At 37.6% G+C, this 23,222-nt stretch overlaps 1 protein-coding gene across 2 annotated transcripts in view; it reads right to left on the bottom strand.

Moving 5' to 3' along the window:
• LOC137629035 (zinc finger protein 665-like) overlaps window positions 1-10,872 on the bottom strand; it is a 38,190-nt gene extending 27,318 nt beyond the window's left edge. For both annotated transcript variants that reach the window (XM_068360309.1, XM_068360303.1), the window contains exons 1-2: window positions 10,753-10,872; window positions 4,566-6,094 (exon numbers count right to left, since the gene is read on the bottom strand). In XM_068360309.1, coding sequence (XP_068216410.1) covers window positions 4,566-5,817 — 1,252 coding nt within the window. In that variant the 5' untranslated portion in view covers window positions 5,818-6,094; window positions 10,753-10,872. The remainder of the gene's footprint in view (window positions 1-4,565; window positions 6,095-10,752) is intronic.
• Window positions 10,873-23,222: the final 12,350 nt, after the last annotated feature.

The following is a 23,222-nucleotide window of genomic DNA, read 5'->3' as shown; positions in this document are numbered from 1 at the left end:
TTTCACTGAAATCGAAACTTTTACTGATTTCTACCTGAAACACGCAATTCTACCCTTCATTAAAAGGTAGTAATTGCGAAATCAGTCGTATAATGCAAGCTCATTAATACCAGCAAAAAACAGAAAACATATTTTAAGATAAAAAATCAGTGGCTGGGAAAGAGACTAAACACTAGTTCCTATAAACTACGTTTTCAATCTCTCACCGCACATAGCCTGGGGACGAGAATAAAAAACTAAAAACGTTTTATCCTTCCTCCCCGTACAGAAACTAGGGACGAGAGTAACTCGAGAACAACGTTACCCGCTTGAACGGAACGTTTTCTCTCCTCTCTCTCCCTCCGTCTCTATCTCTCTTGATTTCGCACCTAAGAGAAGAGCCCAATTATATTTCGTCAAAAAAACATGTTATTTGACTAAAGGAAAAAACTGAAAGGTTTTTCAATTAAAAAGTTCCTTTAAAATAGAATTTAAAACATTTAAGCTAAGAGAGAATGAACAAAACGTCAGAATCGATTTACTCTTACTGCAAAGTGAAACCGTGATACACTCTCTCTCTATCGTAACGATAGAGCGCATGTTGAACGTCCTGAACGTCAACAACTGCGTAGCATAAATAAACTAAACGTTAGTTCATCTTTGAAAACAGTACGAAGACTATCAAAGAAATTCCCTCATAAAATATTACATTTAAAAAGTTTTAAATCCTTAGCTCTTAAAAGCTAATTACGATATAAAGGGCTCAACGTTGATTAACTTCGGTTTCCAAGTTAGGACCGCCTACTCTCAGGAAAGGTCGCATATAAACAAAACATTAAAATTTATTTTTATATGTTTATAATAAATGGAAAGTTAATCGAAGAGGCCTAATAAAGGCGGAGAGATATAAAATATATAGAGGAAAATCTATAAATAATTTATAACGTGATAAGATAATTACTAAAAGCCTAAACACACTTCCGTCTAAGGGAAGGGTTGGCCATTTAAAAGTGAAAGAAAGTCCATACTCTCTTTGTCACCATAATTAAATCTATCCAAAACGAGTTCAAGATTTAAGATGAAACACCTGCATTGCGAAAGCTCAAAACTAGAATATAGTACTTCACCAATTAGATGTGAAAAACTCCAGTTTAGCAACAGCGAGTAAAGTACGTCTTGTCGACACCTCGACAGAGAGAAAATTGAGTCTTTGTTTACATGAGAGCTGGGTATCTGGTCGACAGATGGCGCTGTTGGGCACACCCGCAACCTGTGTAGCGATCGCTGGCGAGTTTTTCCGTAGAGTTGTCTGTCGAGCAACAGAGTTGCAGCTATATATTCACCGGCTAAGTTAAATATTGAAAATTAGATATTGCAACATACTGTACATAACCAAAGAGTAAGGCGTACTGCAACATTAAACTAGGATAAAATTTGACTGTACGTACTATATTTGTAAACATAAGAAGGGTCTGAAGAGTCCTTTGAATAAACTCAAAAACATTTATCATCATTAGAATTCAAAATCTTTTGAAACTTCTACACTCTGAAAAAATATATATTCCAATCATTCACAGCAATGTAAATTTAATATCATTTAATTTCTAACGTAATTTGTATTTTTTCTAGTTTCAGAGTCAGAGCACTATCTGATGACCTTCTCAAAGGCTTATACAAGGTATATGTAAAGGAGTTGATAACAAGTTACGTCCCACTCTTGGGGTCTAAGACTTCATAAAGGTCTTCATGAGCATAAACAACTCCCATGAAGAAGAGAGGTCTATGTCCTTTAGTCAGCAGATAATGCTCAAGGCTGAGTGGTAGCCTTTGACAGCTATGACTGAGAGGTGCTTCTCTCAGTGAAGAATGTCAGGATACTAGAAAACATCAAATCAATCAATCAATCTCGGTGAAGGAAGGTGAGAAAATCTGCAATCTGTACTAGAGTTGCTCCAACTGGAAAAGTATCCCTTCTATGAAACCAATGACAGAAGATGGCCCACTTTCCATGATAGACAGCTGCAGAGGACTGTTGCAGGTATCCAAACATCGCCTGTCCAGTGCCTCGTGAAAAGCCTTTAGCTTAGAGGAGATGCTGGATGGCCTCCACTCATGAAGATCCTACAACTTCAGAGACTGGTAGTACCTCTGAAGATGCGGCTGACAAAGAACACGGGCCACAGGATTAGTTCTCTCAGGATATTGACCAGAAGAGCAAGCCAATTAGGATACCACTTGGCTTGAGGCCATCTGGGAGCCACCAGGGTTCTAGCATAAGCCACACCCTGTTGATTAACGGTCAGATCTGGTTGAATGGAGTTAAGGCGAATGTGTCAATTGAGGTAATCCCATGGGCGTTGGAAGGCATCTTCGAACACATGCCACGAGTCTGGAATGGAGGAACAAAATAGGGGAAGCTTCTTGTTAAACAGTGTAGCAAACAGGTCGATCACTGGAGAGTCCACTGGGTTAAGGAGCCTTTCCGGTGCGCAGGAATGTAGGGACCACTACGACCTTACAAACTGTCCCAGGCAACTGAGCATGTCTACTATTACATTACTTTTGCCGGGAATGTACCTGGCTGACAATTCTGCTGCCTAAAATGTCAACCAGATGTACATCTGTTTTGTCAGCTCGCAGAGAGGGCGAGAGACCGTGCCCCCTTGCTTGTTTATGTAGGCTACTACAGTGGTTTTATCACTCATCAACACTTCCGTGTACTGTATATCCTCAAAAATTCTTGTAATGTTTGCATTTCGAGGATGCCGACTCCCCAACCCTCCTTTGGTGCTTCTAAGAACAGTTGTATGTGCGGAGATAGAGAATCGAGTGAGACCCCTAATGAGGTTTTCCTCGTCGAGCCACCAAGTAACTCCCTGAAGTCTACTTGTCTGATGAGGGGAGAACTTGACGTTTGTCTTAAGCTGGAGCAGAGGAGATTGTCTCTCTAGGAGACACAGTACCACATCTGCAACACTTAAATGAAGGAGAAGCAGGAGCAGGCTGAGCATACTAAAGACATTCTCTCTTCTTTGCCAGTGAGAGATGGGAGGTCACAGGAGACTCAGCGGAAAGGAATTGGGTTGGGAGGAGAGGAGGGAAATGGGTGGTTTCCTCTCTTCCTCAGAAGTTTTAGTTGAAGATTTCCGTGCCAAAGGCGACAAGGCTACATATGACAAGAATTGGCAATCAACCACACCTTTAGTAGGCTGGTTCTAGAAGGAAGGGCACTTCTGTCACAGCTGCAGGGGTGGAGGGCACAAAAGAAAGAAAAAAAAAAAAAAAGACGAGTCCTGGCAGTAGCTATGGCTTGCAGCAGCTTCTCTGTTGAGAGAATGCCCTCTAATCCTAAGGAAAACTACAGTATATCCTTAGAGCTGTTCCTATAAAGCGTCAACTTCAGGAATTACCAAAGCAGGCTCACTACGAGGAAAAGGCAGAAAATACCGCCTTTGCATGGGGAAGTAGATATGTCTGCCATACTTGCAGCTTCTTGGAGTCATCATACTTCTTTAGGTTCCTACCTAAGGAATATGAAGAGAGAGCAGAAACAGAAGGGCGAGAAGTGAGAGCTAGCAGACTAATTCAATTTTAAGGAAGACTCCAAATGCGAAGAATCCCACTTAGACTTCTTCCTCTTACTACCGTACTCTGACCACTGCAAAGGCAGTCACTCCCTATACTTGTCACAAAGAAGGGGGGTTCATCTCAGTCCTACTCAGGAGCCTGCCACTCTTGTGGCCTTGGATACCTGGGCAAGCTCTCATGCCCACAAGTGGATTTTCCATTGTAAGTCAAACACAATCACTAAAAAGAGAAAACAATTAACTAGAAAAGGCAGCCAAGCTTTGTTAGCACCAAGAACATGGCCGTGCTGCTCAGTACCTGAAGTCAAAAAGGCTACTCAGTGTGCTGGCAGGGGGCGGATCTTCCATGCCACCAGCCAATAACTAATGACAAGTTGTTAAAATTTTAACAGTTGAGTTCCTTCTTCGATGATATTATACTTTTTTTTAAAGAATAGGGTTTGTATTCACTTAGGAACAAATGCAGCACATCTCATGAACTGAGAATATGTGTAGCTTTATCACCGTTATTAAAGGTAAGGCGATTAAATTACTGACATAACCTAGTAGCCACAAATAACACATTGATAATCCAATCAATTAAAAAACACAACTGAAAGTTTGGGATGCTTAAAACCCTCAACTTCTTGTCTAAAGAACTTTAACACTCATTAGTGAAGGTTATCAGTGTATTACTTGAGAACTGAAGTAGAAAATACAGTATGTGAGATGTTAAGTCTCATAGGTCTGCAATAGATTCATGAATCTAAACAGGAATGAAAAAGAGGTAAGATAGGATATCCACCTTTATGGGTGAAGGTCTCAACCAGAAATAATCACTGATAGATAAGTTAATGACTTGTTTTTTGAATGAATAAGTAGTATGTGGTCTGTATACTGTGTGGATACGTTTTGCTAAAACGAAAAAGATAAATTGAAAGCATACAGTATATTGTACTGTAATAGCATTATTTATCTTTTTTCTTTAAAACAAAGACTTTTAGCAGCTTAAACACTTACCTGTGTGTTTATAAAGATGACTCTTAAATACATTAAGGCTTTTAAACTCAATGTCACAGAGCCCACATTTGGCTCCCACCGCAACAATATGATGTGTGACGTGCTTCTTCGGATCAATCCCTCCAATAAGTTTTACTCCACAGAGATTGCACTCTGCTCGGCTGTGCAGTTTCATGTGTGATCTAATTCCACTCGAATATGCAAATCGTTTGCCGCATATATTACAGTCGTAAGGCTTTTCTCCTGTGTGCAGACGCATATGGCTAATACATCCCGATCTCCTTGTAAATTTCTTGCCACACACTGAGCAAGCAAATGGTTTTTCGCCTGTATGAGTTCTCATGTGGATGTCCAACGAGAGTTTTGCCGTGTAAGACTTCCCGCATACGTTGCATGTGGGTCTGCCCTCACTTTCAGAATGTGACAACATGTGGCTCTGCAGAGCGCTCTTGTGAAGAAACTGCCTGCTGCAGACGTTACATCGGAAAGGCTTCTCTTCAGTGTGAAGTCTCATGTGTTTCCTGACTTTGGCATTACTTGTGAACAAGAGACCACAAATGTTACACCGGTGGGGCCAGTCATCTTGGTGCTGTTCTCTAACATGTGAAGTTAGCTCACTTTCTTTCATAAAGTTCATACCACACATGACACACTCTCTAATCATGTGTTTCCTTGAATGACAAACCATTACACTTCTGTGAGCAAACTTCTTACCACATACAAAACACTTGTGTGGCTTCACCCCTGTGTGCATCCTCGAGTGACTATTATAACTGCTTTTCCGAGAAAAAGTCTTTTCGCAAACGGAACATTTATAAGGCTTCTCACCCGTATGTAAGCGCATGTGCGTTTTCAAACTATGCCTCTCAGTGAAGAGATTTCCACACACTTCACATTTCCATCGCTTTTCACCAGTGTGCGTTACCATGTGCGATCGCAGTTCCCCTTTCCTCTTGAAGCATCGCCCGCAGAGATTGCATTCATGAGGTCTCTCGCTCGAATGCATGATCATGTGACTCTTCAAGAGCGGCTTGCTTGTGAATGTTTTGCCACATGTAGCACATTTTTGGTGAGTATGTGTCAAGACATGGTTTGTAAGATTGCTTTTACTGGCAAAGGTCATTCCACATGTTTCACATTCAAAAGGACGTTCACCTGTGTGCAATTTCATGTGGCTCTTGCACGTGCTTTTGCGTGAAAACTCTTTCAGGCATACTGCGCACTGATATATATTCTGGACCCTTTCCTCCATCTTGTTGATTAAGAAATAACTTTGTCAAAACAACTAGTCACTTTAGATTTTCATAGTAATCTTTCCAATGGCACATAATAAGTACACATTACATTACAGTATAGTAATTCTTAGATCCATGGTAATGAATTATACTTTTTTTGAGACAGCAAAAGTAAAAGCACCCGGCAAAATCCTTCACATGGTTTGAAGTGTGTCCTCTTTCCTTCTTCTAGGAATATCAACCACTGCACATAAACGAAGTTCAAAATACAGTTGATGTGCCAGTCAGCTTGACCTGAGGGAAGACAACATTACTGTACATATCAATTCAATATATAAATACTGTATACAGTACAATTAACTCTTTAAATTTACATGCTTGATTATTTGCATACACAGTACAGTAATATAACAGATTCTCTAGATAATTAATATTCTTCATAGCTATACAAACCAGAGTACTTATTTGGAAGTATTCCCATCACGAGTCGATAAACAAATAATGAAGCTTGGTGACACTGTAAAACTGTTAGAGGATTTGCATTTTCCCCAGCAAAGCAAACAAACCTGCCTTTCATATAGATGTAACTCTGGCTAAAGCTGGAATGCTTGTAGAAGATTAGCAAAGTAACAAATTACTTAACTAACAATGAGGGAGAAATGGATACCCAAAAACCTGACAGCTCTCATGTCATTTCTTTCAGCCCTTGGGACAAGAATGTGGGCTTTATCATAAGAGTTTGGTTTGTATCCTAGGAAAAAGTTAAACCATATTCCACGTTTGAGATCTGTTCCGAGGAGTATACAAACCCTCACCTTTTATATGGAGACTCACTCCCTAGGATGGGGGTACAGTATTGTCTGTCAACAGACAATTACATATGTGAGCAAGGGAATGATACTGTGGTAAAAAAGAACCTGGTATATTCATGTGACAAAATGACACCAGCTTAGAAGAGAGCATAATGTCCTAAAATCCCAAACATATTATATTACCTGTTCTCCTCTACATGTTAAAAGGGAGACATAGGATACCCTTTTAGTAACACACTTGCATGTCGCCCGTCATGTAAGAATACAGCCTGTGGCTAAAAAGCTGAAGGAAGGAAAAGAGAAAGATCAGTCATTAACTGTCATCAAATATTTCACAACTGTAAACCTTAGATGAGAGGCTGCTCCATCCAAGAGGATCTCAGGTTCAGTGAGTTAAACATGCTGATCGGCCACCACAAATGATGGAGAGCATATCCAAGGACTTATGGGCAATGTCCCTGAACCAGAAAAAGGTAGAGGTAAATTTGGGAATATCAGACACCTGCCCTCAGTGTCTGTTGTACAGAGAAATACTTACAAAATGAAAGTGACAGAACGATACTCCTGATGAGCTGAAAATCTTGCCTGACGACTTATATGTCTGTTTGATAACAGTACAAAGTCCGATAAAAATAATGTTCTTGGATACAATAGTTTTTTTTTGTGCTTGCCAGTACTGTACCAATGAACAATCACTGGCACTGAGGACTAGGATGTCAAATCCTGTGGAGATAGTAGCACACGACTCCTTACGGCACAGCAGCATCTAGTTGGGAGCATGACCTACAGAGTTTGTGTGAGAGGGGATCAAGAAGGTATCATCTCTCTCATATGAGATTGCTGGTTCCGAGTTTTCCCCACTTACTTAGGAATGAACAAAAATGAAAGGGGTACCTATTTCTCAGAATATTATTCCACAGACTGTACAACTCACTTTCTCTCTCTCTCTCTTTTCCATGCTATGGTATGGCTAGCAGGTAGACAGCCTTCACAGTGAATTGTCTGTCCATAGCCTCCTTCAAAGATTCGTGGGGAGACTGGGTGAGACTGTGGACGGCGAGAGATATATCCCACTCTGTGAGACTGAGTTTGTAAATTGGCCAAGACTGCTTGAAGCTCTTTAACAGGATTATGTCCTCTACCAAGGAAGAGACCCCTTTAGCCAGAATACCTCGGAAATGTTTGAGAGATAGCTTCTTGCCACAGGGGCAGAGATGTACCTAACAGACTGCTCTACAGCAAAGCAAACAGCCCACAATTCCACTCTCCTTGCCAACTGATAGGAGAAGAGAGGGAGACCATCCCCTAATGTTGAAATACTATATGTCATTATAGTTGTGTTATCACTCATCAATGTTACCAAATGAATACTCACCCAATCCTGGAATGGATTTAAAAGTAGCAATGCCTATGCATAGCCATGTGCAGTTGAAGATCATCAGTTATGAACACACCTGAAGCAACTAAGTTTCGCTAAGATACAAGAATAATCTGTTTACAGAACACAGGTTACCAGAGATACATCTGTCATACTGTGACATTATAGGGTTAAGTAAAGGCACCAGGTGAGAAGTTCCAATCATTCTATGCCCGATTCCACACAAATTAAAATAATGCATACTCAACCTATAGTTGAATACCAGCTCAAACCTCATAAAAATCAACGATACAGACATAGTCAAGGAAGAACTAAAGGTACTCTATGTCATTTATTGCAAAGGTAAAGGAAACTTAGCCAAGAAGAAAGAGTAGATCTTTTATGGGAAATTTGAAGACCATAACACAATATCTCTCGTATACTCCAGGATAAAAGGAAGAAAATTATCCCAAAGTTACACAAGAGTAGTGTGAACAAGCACCAGCTCGAAAGGGATGTAAAAGCATAAAGGTCAAACTTTCACGCTACACATTTATCACACTGGGTGATGAGTAAAATGTTCCAAGTTTTCCTATGGAGGACAGAAGTCGAAACTTCCCTCCAACTATAAACAAAGAAAGTTGCTTGTGAACTCCTGAAGATTGTCTTGTTCTTATGGTCCTCGAAGAAAAAGGACGGTGGAACGAATAAGCAATTCGTCCCCAGTAGTTAAGATGGAGAAAGTCTCAAGAAGCAAGACAGTCAATGGAGAGCTTGTAAATCTACTATAGTCTCTTAATTAAGTAAGATTCTTCAGAAATGAGAGCTGAGTTGTTTAGTGCCATTGCTTTAACTGCGAGATTAGCTACTGAAGACATTGGTACAGGACTGTACTTTGGAATTTTGTGTTCCCTTGTCCAATTTTTCAATCCTTTTATTCCTGTTAAAATCTCTATACAGTACTGTACCTACCCAAATGGTATGAACAATATGGGTAATTGGTATCTGGCAATCAATCTAGTTGAGGTAATTCTAATAATGCTACCTATCTCTTATTGGACTGATCAGAAGTAAACTTTATATAAAACGGGCACCTCTGGAGTTTTTATTTTAGTTACGGACGGGTAAAACTTTCCTACTAAAGAACAACTTTTTTCCTATAGAAAAATGCTTGTTTTCTATATTTTCTGTTTGAAATGTTTCACCGTCCATAAACACAATTTTACCCCTTTGGAATTAATGTGGTTAGCATTATTAATTTAAATATCGAGTTATTTTTAATTGAAATTTGGCGTCGAAATTTACAAAGTAAGTAATGACCAGAGCCTTTGTAGTTCGTTGGAACTGAATGAAAAACCTCATTTTACAAGGTAAACCGACATAAGAACACCACCTAACCTAAAGTAGGGGGCCTATCCTTACCTACCGGGAGGCTACGGCTCCTATGACCCCTACTACCGTACTTGTAGCTTACCCGGACCCAACAAACTATATTCACCCCAATCCAGTGCCCAAGTGCAATTGGTGAAGAATAAGCATTAATAATAATAATAGTTATTAATTATTATTATTAAAAAGAAATTACTATTATTATTACTATAAAGTCAAACAATGTTGTACAGCAAGATGGAAGCAAGCAAGCAGGGACAAATAATGTAAAGCAATGCATTGCATTGCATTAATGGCACTAAACACCTAGGCAATAATGTAATATGCAGTCATTTGCATATAAATTTTTAGAGCCTTTGTATGTCAGCGGCCATTTCCTCCCTTGAGGATTAAAAATGGACATCAACTAACCTCAACTTTCCCCCCTAACCTAACCTACAAGCCGTGTCCTTATATACATACCTAATGGGGGGCTACCGCCCCCTTTACAATACCGTACTCTGAGTTAGCCGTAATCATACATGCAGGTGTCCACTATCTTACATATTTTCAACTAATTTCAAACGTAAGATGTTTCTTCCTATTAATAACTATTTTGATTGTGTATTGCCCCCCATAGATTTACTGTTAAAAATCCTAGGGGACTTTGTATGATAGCGGCCACCTGTATGTATTACTACGTCTAACTTTGTATATGACAGTGTAAGGGGGGTCGCAGGAGGGAGTCAGCCCCCCGTTATGTAAGTAGGTAAGGACTCGGCTTGTAGGTTAAGTTAGGGGGGAAGGTTTAGGTTAGTTGGTTTATTTTTATTGAATGCGTGAGGAACTGGCCATTGATATACAAAGGCTCCAAATCCTGTTTAGTGATTAGTTAGAGATATATGAAGTGACCTAAAATTTACGTCTTTGCCTGGTGATCGTAAGTCCGGGGTTAGAATTCCGCTTAATCTCATTAGTTCCTTTGGCTGTTGGAACATTATCATCCTTGTGAGTTAAGGACGGTTGATTTGGAGGAGCCTATATATCTACATGCTGAGTCATCGCCACCCATTGCCTGGCTCTCCCTGGTCTAAACTTGGGTGCTGTTCATAGGTATTTTTGGTCAAACTTTAGGACATTATCCTGCTTGGTATGGCAATGTCAAAGTTACTCGCCTTAGTCATTAATAAAATATGCAACGATTCTCCTTGAAGTATATATGCAATTATTACTTAAATATACAAATTTACGTCCTTAAATGAAGCCAATACGTAAAATGGACGTCCGGTATGATGCAAATTTAAGGGTTTAACAATTAGAAACAATAAAACAATTGTAATATTGTACATCTTCAAGTCTGGACTATGTACAACCCTACAGATTGTAAATAAACCATAAATGTGATAGTAACTTACAACCCAAGCAGGCACCATAACTAACACTTTGATAAAACGCCCTTGTTTACAGTTGGATGATACGCCAGCAGTTTCATTTCAAAACAAAGGAAAAGCGATTTTGGAGGCTTTTCTCATAGATCCCTACCTTATTATTATTATTATTATTATTATTATTATTATTATTATTATTATTATTATTATTATTATTATTATTATTATTATTATTATTATTATTATTATTATTATAGCTAGCTAAGCCACAACCATAAAAGTAGGATGTTATAAGTCCAAGGGCTCCAAGAGAGTTTTCTTACTTGAGGGTACACTCAGGCACACTATTATTATTATTATTATTATTATTATTATTATTATTATTATTATTATTATTATTATTATTATTATTATTATTATTATTATTATTATTATTGCTAGCTAAGCCACAACCATAAAAGTAGGACGTTATAAATCCAAGGGCTCCAAGAGAGCTCTCTCTTACTTGGGGGTACACTCGGGCACACTATTCTATTTCATTTTTCACTTCCTCTTGTTTTATTAAAGTTTTTTTTTTATATTTATATAGGAAATATCTATTTCAATGGTGTTACTGTTATTGAAATATTTTATTTTTCCTTGTTTCCTTTCCTCACTGGCTATTTTCCCTATTGGGGCCCCTGGGTTTATATCCTACTGTTCCAAGTAGGGTTGTAGCTTAGCAAATAATAATAATAATAATAATAATAATAATAATAATAATAATTGCACGGCGAGGAAAGGAAATAGATAAACTAGAAGAGAAGTAGTGGACAATCAAAATGAAATATATAAAGGACAGTAACGATTTTAAATTAAATCTTTCATATATAAACTATAAAAAATTAAATAAAACAAGAGGAAAAGAAATAAGATAGAATAGTGTGCCCGATTGTACCCTCAAGAAAGTGTGTATTTAATTAGTTACATATGTTTTTTAATACATTTATGAACGTACTAAACCATTGAAGTATTTAGAAATTAAATGCATAAATATTTTATAAGGTATGGAGTATATTGATTTGATAATGATATACGTGAATGGCGAATGCAATGTCTTCTGTGAATCGTAGGCCTACAGTTATGAAATATTTTAAATGGGCAGGATTGAATAGAGGTACGTAAAGCTAAATGAAATTAAATGGAAAGTGTTTTTTTTATTATTATCATTACTTGCTAACCTACAACCGTAGTTGTAAAAGCAGGATGCTATAAGCCCAGGGGCTCCAACAGGGAAAATAGCCAAGTGAGGAAAGGAAACTAGGAAAGATAAAATATCTTAAGAAGAGTAACAACATTAAAATAAATATTTCCTATATTATTATTATTATTATTATTATTATTATTATTATTATTATTATTATTATTATTATTATTATTATTATTATTATTATTATTATTTGCTAAGCTACAACCCTAGTTGGAAAAGTAGGATGCTATAAGCTCAGGGGCTCCAACGGGGAAAATAGCGCTGTGAGGAAAGAAAACAAGGAAAAATAATGAATTTAAGATGAGTAACAACATTAAAATAAATATCTTCTAAATAAACTATAAAAACTTTAACAAAACAAGAAGAAGAGAAATAAGATGGAATGGTGTGCCCCAATGTACCTTTCAGCAAGACAGAAAAGTGGGCTCGAGTGTACCCTCGAGCAAGAGAACTCTAACCCAAGATAGTGAAAGTCCATGGTACAGAGGCTATGGCACTACACAAAACTAGAGAATAATGGTTTGATTTTGGAGTGCAGTGTTACTAGATATTTGAATTTATCCATAGATTTGGGGATTTTGGAAGTCTGATGGGGATATTCTGTACAAATTTCTATGAAGAAGAAACAAAGATGAGTAAAAATTTATATTGTTGCAATTAGTTTACTTGCACTAATATGAAGTATAGTGAGTAATTTCTATATTAGTAAAGCCTACATGATCAGAAGAAAATATATTTAAGGAAATGGGGATTTTGAGGGATTTTTTTTTTTATCATTAGTTTTGGGGATTTTTTTAGGCTAACCCATCTAGAAGAGCTGCTTATCATAGCTTAAGTCTCTTCTACCCTAACCAAGAGGAAAGTGGCCACAGAACAATGATAGTGCAATAACCCCTTGTATGAAGCAGAATTGTTTGGTAATCTCAGTGTTGTCAGGTGCATGAGAACAGAGGAGAATCTGTAAAGAATAGGCCAGACTATTCGGTATGTGTGTGTGTGTGTGTGTTTGTTAGTAGGCAAAGGGAAAAATTAACCGTAACCAGTGAGAAGGACCCACTGTAATACTATCTGGCCAGTCAAAAGACACCATAACTCTCTAGCGATAGTATCTGAACTTTAAAAATGTTTATGGAAGCGATTGTTGGGTTAAAAAAGACGATAACTGATACGTTGAAAATAGTAATGATATCAGGAGTTGAGAGGAATGTCAGGAGGATGCTGTGATAATAATATTGATGAAAGTGCGATTAAAAATGTGGGTCTGAATTCTGATATATTTTGATGAAGAAAATATCCCAGAAGAATAAGTGATATGAATAAAAGTTTTTATATAAATATAAAGGCGACAGGTGCAATGTAATTTGTAAACAGGCACACCATAACTTTACACAAGTCAATCTGTGTAAAGAGGGGTTTTGGTGAAAAAGATGAGATGTTGACAGAAGATTTATAGGGGAAACATCAGCATTACGTCTCACTCATAGAAAGGTAAAACGTAACTAATTGCCTCCAATTACTTCTAAGTAATTAATCAACACTGATACTAAATTATCTGACAGTTTTTATACCTGCGTGGGGTTTTTGTCTTTGCTAGCTTCATACCGAAAACGTTAGTTATTCGCTAGCTTCATATTAAAAACGTTATGGTCAAATTCCGAAATATTTTTAATATGTGACACTTGTTAATTCGTTTTGACATATCCTATATCATATATCGAATATATAACAAAATAGTAGGGAAAAGATAACGCCGTATGCTGACGATATATAGAGACAACCTCTTGTAAATTGACTGAGAGCAATCGAATGTATCAAATACCAGGGGTTTTGATAAAAGCAGATAAAAATATTGTTTTAAATTGGTAAAAATAACAGAAATATGTGATGTCATTAATTCACCATTTAAATGAAGACTACTGAATAAAAATTATACCTTGTAGAGAAATACTGGAACATTGGGCTATCAATTATGAAGGGAAATGTTAAACGATGAATAATCTATGGATTATTATTGTGCTATTTTTTTCTTAATTAGAGTTAAAGCAATAAGTAAACGATAACTACTCCACAGGTAGTAACAGTATTGTTAATAGGAAATAAAAAAAGACGAAGATTATAAAATTAAGTGCATAGAATCTAACCAATTACGATTGGGTGCTGCTCACAAAAAGTGTTCACAGTTTAGAGTAAGAAGTAAAATATATACAGAATTATGTAATAACAGTAAAATAGGAACCAGAGCTTTTCAGGTAAGATCGCAAACTCATGAAACAGTAGCAATACCCCAAAATAACTGAAAATATTGATGTTTGAAAATTTATACAAGAAAAAGGAACTATTGCTACATATTGCGCAGCCAAAATAAATCGTGATTTCAAACTATTAGAACCTGGAAATATGTTTACTGTAAGCTCTAGAGCCTTTAAATATGCGGCCGACGAGACTATATAATAAGCTCCCACGAGACATCCAATTTATTGAAGATATTAAGGCTTTCGAGAGGAAACTGAAGACTTTCTTATTCCGCGAGTCCTTTGACAGTGACGATTTAACAGTACATAAACAATACGTTATATGAAATGTTGAATACTCTGAACGAACAATATAGAATGGCAGTGGAGGTATAACAATATGAATATTTATCTGATTATGATAACGTCATCAGACGATATAGGATTATTTGAAGACAATGCATTGTAATGGAGAATTCATTATGGGAGAGGACAAAATGTAACTTTATAGAAACATGAAAAACGTGAAAGAGGTAAGGACTCGTAGCTGATAACAAGATACAAGTAAAACTGTTAATGAAATAAAAAGAAATAAGATAATAAAGTGAAAAGGTAAAATAGAAGTGGCAATCTGGAAAATTTGTTAAACGGCTAAAAAAAAAGCATAAACATTGTGAGTTGTATAGAGAGACAATTAAAAACATGCAGGGCATTATTATTATTATTATTATTATTATTATTATTATTATTATTATTATTATTATTATTATTATTATTATTATTATTATTAAATGCTGTTAAGCTACAACCCTAGTTGGAAAAATAGGATGATATAGGCCCAGTGACCCCAACAGGGAAAATAGCCCAGTGAGGAAAGGAAACAAGGAAAAATAGAATATTCTAAGAACAGTGCTAGCATTCAAATAAATATTTCCAATATAAACTATAAAAAAATCTAACAGAACAAGAGGAGAGAAATTAGATAAAATAGTGTGCCCGAGTGTACCCTCAAGCAAGAGAACTCTAACCCAATACAGTGGAAGACCATGGTACAGAGGATATGGTTTGATTTTGGAGTGTCCTCCTAGAAGAGCTGCTTACCATAGCTAAAGAGTCTCTTCTACCCTTACCAAGAGGAAAGTAGCCACTGAACAATTATAGTGCAGTAGTTAACCCCTTAAGAGAAGAAGAAATTGTTTGGTAATCTCGGTGTTGTCAGGTGTATGAGGACAGAGAAGAATCTGTAAAGAATAGGCCAGACTATTCGGTGTCTGTGTAGACAAAGGAAAAGACCCGTAACCAGAGAGAAGGATCCAATGTAATACTGTCTGGCCAGTCAAAGGACACCATAATTCTAGCGGTAGTATCTCAACAGACGGCTGGTGTCCTGGCTAACCTACTACCTATAAAATAGACTTATAGAAAAGGGTGTAGGCTTATATATTTTTAGACAGTATTAGGCCTACTGGGTATTTAATAAAGCAATGTAGCCTACCAAATGTATGAACGTATTGGCGACACTAATTATCTAACTGGTTATATACTAACTATATTTTTCTTAATTCTTGAAATGTAAGTCACGTTACTCAATTTAATTTCACCTAAAAAAAAAAAAAAAACAGAAATAATGACAACAGTAACGGCAGTTTCCAAGTCTTTATTGATTATCCTTTCTCTGCATTTCAACTACATTTTTCAATCATTCTCATGAGGCTATGGGTCTAGATCTAAGGTCTGAAGAATAGCTTAAACCAGACCTAGATCTTATAGAAAAATTCTCTCTTTTCTAAGTATGTTTTGGGAATGGCTTCCTAATTATAATACTTTATAGCTTTTGCTTTTAACCAGGTCTTAAGATATGATTACGTGAGTGGATCGAGTATTTTATTATTCCAGAGGCCATTGGAATAACCTACGAAGAGGTATCGTTGATTGGTACTATACTTTAAGTTATGAGTTATATACGTTGTTCATCATTTATTCTTAATATGTTTTATGTTCATTTGAGTTATATACATTGTTCATCATTTATTCTAAATATTTTTTATGTTCATTTCAGATTGACCGTGGTCATTGTTCAATAATAAAGACATTTGAATAAATGGACCAAGCTCTTATTTATGACCACGGTCAATCCAACTGAACCCTTTTCAGAGTGAATCTCCTCCAACCTTCTCTGCAGTCTAATAGCACATATATCTTCAGGGTTTAATCCTGTTTACTAAAGGTAGTTTTTGCTATTTTATCTATAATCCTCATCTACGATTCCTTGACCCTAATATATTCTCTCTCAACTAACAAGTACTGTAGGTGAAGTAGCTCTAAGGTGAGTTTCTTCCTGTTGAGGTGCTCATGAACCTTCCACTTGAAGATGGGGAATAATATGGCTCTTCGAATTCAGTATTAGATGAGCAAGTTTTTTACCTTAAGGTGGGTTGAAAACCTCAAACCAACTGGCTGGCTCCTGTCCCAGGATGACCTCATGTGCTTCATAGGAGCTCCTCAAGAGGCAGCCTGACACCTCGTTTTCCTCGTAGGATGACAGCCTGGGCAATCAGTGCTTAAGACAAAGTCTCAACTCTGTGCTTGCTTCCCAAGTGGATTCACTCCTGGCAAGGTAATACTGAATTGTATTCAGCGAATTCAGGTACATTCTGGACTACCTCGTGTGACTACATTGGCACCCACCGCTACATTTCCTCGTTGTTCTCTCCACAACACTGGTGCCAGTGCCGTTACACTGGCAAGAGGAAGTTAAAGCTGGACTTGACCAGGACGTCCGCCTTGGTGTACTTGAACCTGTCCCAATCGGAGAACCAGTAACTTGGTGCCATCGGATGGTTGTATGTGCTAAGAAAAATGGCACACCTCGACGAACAGTTGATTTTCAGCCTCTCAATGCGCGCGCTAAGAGAGAAACGCATCATACGCCTTCTCCATTTCACCAAGCAAGGTCAGTACCACAAGGAAAAAAGAAAACCGTCTTTGATGCCTGGAACGGATACCACAGTGTACCAATTCAGGAATCTGACCGTCACTTAACTACGTTTATCACTCCTTGGGGATGCTATCATTATAAAACAGCCCCTCAAGGGTATATTGCTTCTGGCGACGGATATACTCGACGGTATGATGAAATAGTTGCCGAGATACCCAACAAAACTAAATGTGTCGACGATGTTCTTCTTTGGTCTGACTCAATAGAGGAGAGTTTTTTCCAAGCTGTACAATGGCTCGACATATGTGGAAGACACGGCATAACACTCAACCCTGACAAATTTCGTTTCGCAGAAGACACAGCTGAATTCGCTGGATTCGAAATAACCCCAGACACAGTTCGCCCATGTGCAAGATATTTTAGTGCAATTATGGACTTTCCAACCCCAAGAAATATCACCGATGTCAGATCTTGGTTTGGTTTAGTAAACCAAGTATCGTATGCTTTCAGCATGACCGACAAAATGCTACCATTCAGACAGTTATTGAAACCAGGGACACCATTCACCTGGAATGACAATATTAATGCACTATTTGAGGAGTCTAAAACTGCCATTATCAACGAAATTGAAGAAGGCGTGCGAATCTTTGACAAGACAAAACCTACCTGTCTCGCCACCGATTGGTCAAAATCAGGAATTGGATTCTGGCTGTTCCAGAAACATTGCGACTGTCCAGACAACCGACCATTTGGTTGTCGCACTGGTTGGAAGATCACACTTGTCGGAAGTAGGTTTACACATGCAGCTGAGTCTCGATATGCACCAGTTGAAGGTGAAGCGTTGGCAGTCGTCGATGCTCTTGATAAGGCAAGATACTTTGTTCTTGGCTGTGAAGATCTTGTGGTCGCAGTTGACCATAAACCCCTGTTGAAAATATTTGGTGACAGATCATTGGAGGACATATCAAATTCACGTCTCAGAAACTTGAAGGAAAAGTCCCTCCGCTATCGATTTCGCATGATTCATATCCCAGGGGTCAAGCATCTCGCTGCAGATGGAGTATCGCACCACCCAACTGGAAAATCTGAAAAGCTATCACTTCAAGATGACATTGCATCAGTTGACAGTGTACCTTCCGTGAGAAATGTTCCCCTACACAAATTGCCATCAGCATATTCTGTTTCCACTGACAATGATATTGATACTTGTATCACCGCATCAGCAGTATGCTCACTTGACTCACTTAACGTGAGAGCAGTCACCTGGGACAGAGTTCGCACTGCCACAAGTAGTGACGATAACATGCATGAACTGCTCAGCCTTATAGAATGCGGAGTACCAGAGTCTCACCAAGAATTTCCTGTACATCTTCGAGAGTATTTTCAATTCCGTGAGCATCTCTACACTGTTGATGGTGTGATACTATACAAGGAGTGTATAGTTATTCCTCCAGCCCTTCGTCAGAAAATTCTCACATCTCTTCATTCAGCACATCAAGGAATTACCTCTATGGTATCGCGAGCAGAGTCATCTGTGTTTTCGCCAGGGATAACAGCCGCTATAACAGCACTTCGAGCTGGATGCAACCACTGCAATCGCATCGCGACTTCGAATCCTGGTGCTCCGCCTACACCCCTTATATCTCCAGACTACCCATTCCAATGTGTTTGTGCAGATTACTTTCACTACCGAGGAGTTGGATATTTAGTTATAGTTGATCGATACTCGAATTGGCCCATAGTTGAACGATCTTCGAACGGTGCAGAGGGTCTTATAACTTCACTACGCCGAACATTTGTGACATTTGGGATTCCGGATGAATTGACATCTGATGGTGGACCTGAATTTACAAAGACGGCAACTAGGCAGTTTTTAAAGGACTGGGGAGTCCATCACCGCCTTTCCTCTGTGGCCTTCCCACATAGTAATTGCAAAGCCGAGATAGGCGTCAAAACTGTCAAGCGTCTTATAGCGGACAACACGGGCAGTAACGGTGATCTCAACACTGATGAATTCCAACGTGTGATGCTCCTGACAGAGATACCAAGTTATCTCCTGCAATATGTGTATTTGGTCGTCCCATCAGAGACTTCATACCTGTCCCGCCCGGCAGGTACCGTCCCCACGACACGTGGAAGGAAACACTCGATGCAAGAGAGGAGGCCCTAAGACATCGACACCTTAAACAGGGAGAGCGCTTATCAGAGCACACTAAGAGACTACCCCCACTGTCCGTAGGTGACCGGGTTCGCATCCAAAATCAAACAGGAAATCACCCCCTGAAATGGGACAAAACCGGTGTCATCATAGAAGTCCGCCAATTCGACCAATACGTCGTCAGAGTTGATGGCTCTGGTAGGGTCATGCTAAGGAACCGGAAGTTTTTGAGACAATGCGTGCCTGTCAGGAGTATTCCAGAAGTCCGTACAATTAGAGATGACTATAATCGGAATCAGATTGTACCTATTGCCAATCCTTCGACCACTAAAACGTCTGAGACCATTGCGAAGGACACCATTCCGACAACCCAAAATCCGGACACACATGGTACTCTTCCACTGACCACTTTGCCGTTACCAAGTGGTACTACCCCTAACATTCATTTTGATGTTGCTGCTCCGGAATGCTATCCCAACGACCTCGGTAACACTACGAATCATCAAGCAGAGATTCCGCCTCCCAATGATAGCACAAACTCTCCATTGCAGTTAACTCCTGCCATGCCAACTTTGGAGCAACGCAAGTCCAGTCGTACCCGTCGACCGCCAACATGGCACTGTGATTTCGAGATGAACTAGCTATAGTGTTGTCATGATCAACACATGACAATAATTGTTTTTCAAGTTTCCGTTCCTTCACATGCTAACAGGAGTTTAGTGTTCATGAACCTATAATTTGGACGTTTAATTGCCACCCAATGTTTTGACATCAGTTTTAAACCGACCTCCATGAGAGACATTTTAAAAGGCCGTTTAAAAACTTGGGGGGAGATAGAGGGTTATAAACATTGAGTTATATACATTGTTCATCATTTATTCTTAATATGTTTTATGTTCATTTGAGTTATATACATTGTTCATCATTTATTCTAAATATGTTTTATGTTAATTTCAGATTGACCGTGGTCATTGTTCAATAATAAAGACATTTGAATAAATGATGAACAATGTATATAACTCAATGTTTATAACCCTCTAAAGGGGAACCTTACTCTCTACAGGACCTCCAATAACTAGTTTTATCGTATACATTATCGAAGCATTTCGAAAACAAGGAAGAGCTTATTATATTGTCTTGGGGCCGCCTATTTGAAAGCTCTTGAATCTGCAATAGACATATATCATGAGGTCAATAGTTTGAAACCATGTGTAACTATTGTTGTGTCAATGTTACTTGTTGGCTGAACAATATGTAGCAATTCTCTTAGAAATTTTGGACGTCCGGCTCAAATAACTTGACAGATCATTGGTAGCCTAGATAGTATAGGCAATATATTGGTGATATGAAATAATTATTCATTATTTCATTTCTAATAGTAATGCTCTTTAAAGACAAAGTTTTAAAGTGAGTCACTCTAGTTTAGACGAGATTTCCTTTAGTGGTGGTGCTAAGATATCAAACTATCCAATTTGGTTTTAATCTAAGGTCACTTTATAAACTTGTAAATATGGCAGAGCTGCTGAAATAAATACCACAGCTTTCAGATTATCAGCTGTGGAAATGGATTTATTGGTTTTGGGAAAATGTCCCATGATCTTGTTACTGCTTCCTGGCTCCTAACTACTCACTCTGCAAAATAAGTTTGCGGGCACTCTATCAAAGGGACAAAGCCTCTAAGCTTAATATTTTATTATTATTATTATTATTATTATTATTATTATTATTATTATTATTATTATTATTATTATTATTATTATTATTATTATTATTATTATTATTATTATTATTATTATTATTATTAGCTGAGCTATAACCATAGTTGGAAAAGCAGGATGCCATAAGTCCAAGGGTTCCAACAAGGGAAAAATAGTCCCCCCCCCCCCTGTGTTCATAAAAAAATCTAAATTTTAACCATAACATCTTTAAATCAGTTGGGATAATACACTTAAATTTTAGCAATCCCTTGTGGTATATTCGGTATTGCTAAACTCTTCTTTTATATTTATGGCCCGATTTAAGTATAAATCCAGATTCCTCATTCCACAACACTACCATTGTGGCCACACTACCAGATGTGTAGGTGCAGAAAGTTCATTATCATTAGTTACCTCTTAGACAGCACAGCTTAAACACTTTTATTTCTAACTTCCATAGCCTGTCCAATATGTCGGACAACTTCTTTGTTTGGTGATTCTAATTTCCTTAACTCTATGCCACTGCTTCTAAAGTGTCTTAATTCTTTATAGCTAAACATATGCTCTGTTGTATAATCCTTCTCACTGCACAACACACAAAGCTTGTCCTATTTATTCCTGTTTCCATAATTTGCTTTTAATTCTATCATATTTAACCTTATCTTCTTTGCTGCTTTCTTAGTGTCAAGTTCTATGTAATCCTTTCTGCCATTACTGTTTACACATCTCAGTTTGGTAACCTTTCTTTTATTTTCTTTTTCTTTTAATCTAATTTGCTTTTCTTTTTGAGTTCTTGCTTTTTATCTTACTTCTTCAATTTTCCACTTGATGTCAAGAATAGCAAAAATGTGGCAGCTTTCAAGAAAAACCTGAAGACTTATCTCTTTGGAAAGTGTTATAATAGTGATCTGAAAACTATCAAGCCTGAATACAAATGCTAGCGAAATAACTGAAAAGATACGGAGCAAAACATAAACTGGAAAGAAATTATTTTCTCACATCAAGGCCCGCCTGAACAATAGTGTGATGGAGGGCGAGAAATAAACCCCTAAAAGTAAAAGTAAAGTATTCCCCATGTGGTTTCCTTATTTGGTCTTTCAGTGTCTCCTTAACTAATTGTTTATACTCCATTCTATATTCAAGTGGCCATATTCCAGTTTTCACTATCAACCCCTAACTAGGAGTAGTTACAACTTGTTCATACATTCCTTTCATAATTTTATACTGTATACTCTCTAGTTCTTTCATTTAATTTTTCTTTTATTATACACAATGCCTGTGCATTTGAAAACATTGTAGGTACTACTACTGTCTCATAAATATTTATCATCACATGATCACAGGCAAATTGCCAAATCTTCCACTGATAGTCTCCATACTTCCTAACTTCTTGCACCATGTATTCTTTTTTTTTTTTTCGCTTCCCCTTTACTCATGATAAGACTATGGTTTCCTATTTCTGAGTACCATGCTTCTAAGTATCTATATTCTTTAACTGTTTCTATCCTTCCATTTCTAACCACCCCATTCCCCCCTTCAACATTTCCTGTTTTGTGTTGTTACTAACACTGCTGACTTTTGCGGATTGGTGCTAAACGTAAATTTCTTTCGTTTTTCCAAACTGCGGCAGTTGCTTATGGCTCTTTTTACTTTGTAGTTATTGTTGCTATGGAACATTATATCATCTAAATAAATCTGGGCTTCTATTCTAATGTTTTAAATCAGGGTTATCGTCTTCTCACTTATAGTATTAACTTTGTCCATGACGATTGAACATAATTTTGGTCCAAAAGTTGTTCCCTCCTACATTTCCTTCTATGTTAATTTATTGATATTTTCTTAGTTATCTCATTCAAATTATATATAATCTCAGTATCATCTTTCCCTACCACCTTACCCAATTATTTAATATAATCTTTCAAGCAGTTAATTGAAATTTTTAACTGCATCCCCAAACCATACGTAAGTTGAGGTTCCTAAGTAATTGTTATATAATCTGCTACTGATCTATCCTCTATCCCACCATAAGGGAATCTGCTAATCTAGTCATTAATTTCATTCTTAATTTTCATTAACCATCATTTCCCAAACATTTTACTGTTTGTAATAGATATTCCTCTTCTATTGTCTATATCTAATCTGCTACCTTTAGACTTTCAAACTGATATTATTTCTAGTTCATCCCATTCATCTGGTATTTCTATACTCTCTTCAATTTCATTTA

Source organism: Palaemon carinicauda, chromosome 2 (genome assembly GCF_036898095.1).
Source record: "Palaemon carinicauda isolate YSFRI2023 chromosome 2, ASM3689809v2, whole genome shotgun sequence".
Taxonomy (NCBI): Eukaryota; Metazoa; Arthropoda; class Malacostraca; order Decapoda; family Palaemonidae; genus Palaemon; species Palaemon carinicauda.
The sequence above is the reverse complement of the archived record's forward strand: the minus strand, read 5'-3'. Positions and strand labels throughout refer to the sequence as shown.